Source organism: Halichoerus grypus, chromosome X (assembly GCF_964656455.1).
Source record: "Halichoerus grypus chromosome X, mHalGry1.hap1.1, whole genome shotgun sequence".
Classification (NCBI taxonomy): Eukaryota; Metazoa; Chordata; class Mammalia; order Carnivora; family Phocidae; genus Halichoerus; species Halichoerus grypus.
In genome coordinates, this window is record NC_135727.1 from 106,541,662 (window position 1) to 106,547,341 (window position 5,680).

The window sequence follows — 5,680 nt, forward strand, 5'->3', positions numbered from 1 at the left end:
TCAGGTTGGAATAAATTGGCTCTTGATGCAAAGTTGTGGCCAGGGGTTGAAATTTACATGTGATTGATGGTCCCCTCCCCCCCCCCCCGCCGGCTTCTGGTGTATCACCTCCTGGACTGGGACCTGTTTTGTGTAAAATATTGAGATACTCACTGGTCTCTCTGCCCCTCACATGCACTTGAAAGTATAGAAAAATAGTTGACTAAACGAATTGTTAGAAAAGAAAAAAGCCAACTCCTAATGGATAAACATGTTTTGTAAAATATAGTTTTTTTTGAAATTTAAACATTTTAATTTTAATTGAATTATTATACATATATTCATATGGAATTATTGTATATAAAGTACCCAATGAATGTATTAATTAAATAATTTGACTGCTAAATGATCAGGAACTTGAAAATATCATTGTTATGTAGTACTTCTGTAAATAACCAAGATTTCATTTTATTCAAACCAGAAAAACATTGGTATAGGCAAAAATGTGAAAAGCTATACATTATCATGGAGCATGTTAAATTAAATATACTTTGGGCATTCCTTTCCATTTATTGTCTTTTGTGAAACCAGTTTTCTGTGGTCCAATTTTATGGTACAAAAGATTTAGTAACTTTCCCAAGGTCACAAAAGCCTCGTTACTTGCTGAGATGTTGACTAGCCATTGCTTATTATTAAAATAATGAACTCTGTGGTCATTTCAGTCATTAGAATTACTTAGTCTGACTGATTCATGAATCACAAATCTAACATTTGGTGATTAACTATTTTAATAACTGAGGCAGGTTCCAAATACTCATGCTGGTTTTACCATGTCCTTTTTGTTTATAGGGCAAGAACTTAGTTATCTTAGTTCAATGGTATGACCACAAAACTTTCTTAACTATGAATACTTTTGATCTTTTATTTCTTTTTTCTTTTTTTTTGTATTCTTCTATTTTTATTTTTTTATTATGTTGGCCTAAACAATCCCCCCACCCCCCTCCTCTCTAGAACCCTCAGTCTGCTCCGCTGAGGGACACAAAATATAGTCCTAATTATTGGGTCTTCATGTATGGAATCTTAACCTGTTATTTCCTAACAGATTAGAAAATCAATTGGGGTTCAACCAGCTTTTAGCAGCCAGTTCAAGTTTTCTTGCAGGGATTTAAGAATAGATACACAATCCCAGGAGTGAAGGTGCCCTCTTTCCTTACCATGGCAATTCCCCTTTGTTGAACTTGCATTTCCACAAAGACAAAGCCCAAAGGGACTGCAGCAGGTCTGCGAGCAGCTGTGAAGAGCTTTATGGCTGCAGTAAAACCAAGATGCCTTGGACTTGTCTTGGCTTTTTTCACTTTGGTAAAGCTAGTAAAAATGCTCGGACCTCTTATTTTTTCCTTCGATACACCTGTTTGTGTGTGCGCAGCATGAGTAGATCACTATACCTGTGTGGATTCCTCCAAAAGATAACCCTGAGACAACGATTTGGGCGCATGTGGTTTATGAGTGGGTGACCCCAGGGAGCATGGTGAAGGAGTTAGGAAAAAAGAAAAGAAAAGGTGCATTAGGGATTTATTTATTTGAGAGAGAGAGAGAGAGAGAACAAGCAGGAGGGGCAGAGGGAGAGGAAGAGAGAATCTCAAGCAGACACCACGCTGAGTGTGGAGTCCGACCCGGGTCTTGATTGCACGACCCCAAGATCATGACCGGAGACAAAAGCCAAGAATCGGTCGCTTAACCGGCTGTGCCACCCAAGGTGCATTAATGAGCAAGCTACTGTTGTGGCAAACTGCAGTTCAGTCCTGCTGGGCGCCCCCGGGAGACCACGTAGAACACAACTCAAAATTGTCTCACCGATCGTTTACAAAACTTAGGTATTTCTTCCTTTGTGGCCTCCCTCCTGGCTGAAAGTAGCTCATGGGGGGTGTTAACCTTCAGGCACTTCCAGGCTGTGCTGCACAAGCAGATCTCATTTCTGCAGCCAGAGATCGATCTCAGGCAGAGAAGGCACGGACTGTCGAACTGTCCACCCACGTGCAGCCGACTGCTGGGGTCGGCAGAAGGAACAGGGGCAAAATCGCCAAGAGCATCCACTATAGGCCCTAAACGGGTGTCCTCTCTTTTTATTTAAAGTTTTAAAAAACAAGTCCAAGTCTTTCATGTTACATGAATTTCAAAGGTAAATATTTTTGTTTTAAACGATGAGTGTATAGAAGGAAATACTTGCAGTGTCCTACTTATTTCTATAAGCAGGGTTTTATTCTCTCAATTAAACTCCTTTGTCCTTATTGGTATGGGGAATATAGTTATAAGGTAAAACTGAGAATTTTTTCTCACAGCCAAAAGCCAAAATGAGAAAAATACATTTTATCATCAAAAACAAAGATTTCATAAGGGGTTTTTTTGGTTGTTTTTTCCCATTTTATTGGGCTTCCCGGTCTTATTCTTAACTTTTGGGATTTTGTTGCTAATTCTTACCACAAGATGTCACTATTTTACCAGCCTAACATCTGAATGCTTTTTCTGAAACCCTTTAAAACTCTCCTGCTGGTTTCAATGACTTATTGAAACACAACCACTAACATTGTCAAATTTTTTCTCATAGGGGAAGTTATAAATTTCCCTTGGAGAGTAGTGGTTCAAGATGGTGGCATAGGAAGGCCCTGAAACTCACTCCTTCCCATGAACACACCCAATCTACAGCTACATATAGAACAATTCTCTCTGAAAAAGACTTGAAAACTAGCTAAACAGCTCCTCCATAGCAAAATATTAAAAGGCCACATTGAGACAGGGAGGAGAGGCAGAGACTTGGTATTACCAAAGACCCCACCCCCAGGGTGGCTACCCATAAGTGCGAGGAATCATACAAATACAGAGTACATCCCTGAAGAGCAAGGGGTTTGAGCCCCATATCAGGCATTTCAACCTTTGGGACCTGCACTGCAGAAACAAGCCCCCCTCTCCAAATATCTGGCTTTGAAAACCAGTGGGGCTGACATCTAGGAGATCCAAAGGAAACTGAGACTCTGCCCTTAAAGGGCTTGCACACAAACTCACTGGCCCTGAGACCCCACACAAAGACAGCCGGTTGAAAAGTGCCTAGAACGTGTGTGAAGGATATTCAGTGGCTAAGGCCAAAGCATCTGCCTGAGGGGCAGCTCACTCCAGGCATGGAGTTAATAGTGGATACCATTTTTGCACTCTCCCTGTACCTTGCTAGCACTGCTTGCAGGTACACTCCAGTTTGGAACACTCTTGTGGGCCTGCTGAAAAAATGGTAAATTCCTGGGCGCCTGGGTGACAAGGTCAGTTGAGCGTTGGACTCTTGGTTTCGGCTCAAGTCATGATCTTGGGATCGTGGGATCGAGCCCTGAGTTGGTCACCATGCTGAGTGTGGAGTCTGTTTGAAATTCTCTCTCCTTCTCCCTCTGTCCCTCATGCTTGTGCGTACTCTCTCTCTAAAATAAAAAAATTAATCTTTAAGAAAAGATATGGTAAATTCCTAGAAACATACAATCTTCCCAGACTGAACGATGACAAAATAGAAAATCTGAATAGACCAATCATCAGCAAGGAGATTGAATCCGTAATCAGATACTTACCAAAAACCAGGACCAGACAGCTCAATGGCGATTTCTACTAAACATTTAAAGATTTAATATCTCGTGGCGCCTGGGTGGCTCAGTTGGTTAAGCGACTGCCTTCGGCTCGGGTCATAGTCCTGGAGTCCCGGGATCGAGTCCCACATCAGGCTCCCTGCTCAGCAGGGAGTCTGCTTCTCCCTCTGACCCTCCTCCCTCTCATGCTCTCTGTCTCTCATTGTCTCTCTCGCAAATAAATAAAATCTTAAAAAAAAAAAAAAGATTTAATATCTGTTCTTCTCAAATTTTTTTCAATATATTTCCCATTTTTATTGGGCATACTCATATACACAATGTATTTTATTTTATTTTTTTCAAAATGTCTTTTAAAATGGCTTTTACCATGTATCATTTTATCACCTGGTTTACAATTAAATATGTTGTGAACATTTTCTCTTTTACAAGAGTTAAAATACTTGCAAAGTGTGGAGAAAACATAATTTATTAAGCTCTCTTGTTGGGGAAAGTTAGAATTTTTTTCCAAGGAGACTTCATTCTTTTTACAATGCACTGAGAAAAAAGGGGATGTCCTTGTCTTCTATAGCTTTTTACAGATGATAGAAACTTGCCTTTCAACTTAGCTTTTTGACTTGCTTCTCATGCTCATCTAATCACCAACCAAGTAATCCATTTTATTTTTTCCAATCTCTCTCCCATTTGCTTCCTCTTTTCTATCTAGCCTCCTTGGCGCACGTGCACAAACACACACTTCCAGTACTTCAGAATCCTGTCCCTCACCTCTAATATCTGCCCCCTGCCCTCTCATCTGCTCCCTTTAAGGGGCTTCCTTTCCTTTCCTTTTAAAGATGAGGTCTTAATTGATTTTGATCAACTCTACTCCAAGCTTTATACTCAGTTCCACATTAGGAGTAGTCTTTAATAATCTAAAGAAAGAATTCAGCTGTTCAAGGAAAATAATAATAAGAAACCCTTGGTAGAAATACATGTATCAAGAAACATAGAACTTGGTCACAATGTAGATAAGGCTGACTTTTTTTTTAAAGAAGTTCTTCGGAGAGGGCAGGGAGAGGAAAGTAGTTGGTACTTGAAGGCAATGTTAGGGACCATTATGAAAGTCTGTTCACTATTTCAGGGCAACTAACAGATGATCATCTCTCAGGACCAATACCGGAGCTACAGCCTTTGCAGGTCCTGACATGCGCATGACCGACAGTGCAAGCAAGTGCTCATCAATAGTAACTTTGCAGAGCAAGGCACATGCCAGCTAGCAAAAAAGTGGTGCCCGAAGACAGTATGTTAATTCTGGAGCCCTGGAAACTGGGAAGTGCTCATCTATCACGTGGCCATCCGAAAGGGCAAAAGAGGGGACGATCTGCTTACCACGACCTGGTGGAAATGTCTGAGGAGAGCAGTGAAGCTGGCCATGCCAGCATTTACACATGGAACATTTCTTGGGCAGCCAGGGGTCATGGGACACAGACTCACGGATCTCTTTGCCCCAATCATGCTCACAGTTCCAGCCACAGGAGGAGGGGGGGCAGGCACAGAAGGACAAAAGCGTGCCGGTTCCCCCACTCAGACAGTAGGTTTTGTTTAGCTCCTTAGTGTCCTGGATTCCTATGGACAGCACAGACTGGAAAGGCCAATGACAAACAGCAGGCTCCTGCTGGGACTGAATGCTGTCATCTCTTAAGGCCATGTCTCCCTGAGAGGGAAGTGCAAATTCACAGTAGCCCAGCCCAGCAACTAATTCCAGTTCAGCGGCTTTGGAAATGGCCATGATCAAAATCACGCTGGAGGAGAGGCGCCCCATCTTTCTGTGGTCTGTAGCTCTTTAGCCGGGGACTCGGCCTTCCCGGGGACTCTCCCTCCTCAACTGTTCTTCTCAAACATTTCCAAGAAAAACTGAAGAGGAGGACATGCTTCCAAACTCATGTTACGAGGTCAGCATTACCATGGCACCAAAATCAGACAAGGACATCCCGAGAAATGAGACCTGCAGACTAACATCCCTGATAAACATTATGAAAAATCCTCAAAAATATTAGCACACTGAATTCAACAATACCTTAAAAAGATCATATAAAACCACAATC

General features: G+C 41.8%; 1 protein-coding gene across 1 annotated transcript; it reads right to left on the minus strand.

Annotated features, from left to right (window-relative positions):
- Positions 1-4,848: 4,848 nt before the first annotated feature.
- LOC118533810 (protein CRIPTO3-like) lies at positions 4,849-5,397 on the minus strand. The gene has a single exon (XM_036089251.2). The coding sequence runs from the start codon at positions 5,395-5,397 to the stop codon at positions 4,849-4,851; it is 549 nt and encodes a 182-aa protein (XP_035945144.1).
- Between the last annotated feature and the right edge of the window lie 283 nt (positions 5,398-5,680).

Excerpts from the sequence above, each read along its gene's own strand:
- LOC118533810 (XM_036089251.2), bottom strand. The coding sequence starts at position 5,397 with ATGGGGCGCCTCTCCTCCAGCGTGATTTTGATCATGGCCATTTCCAAA.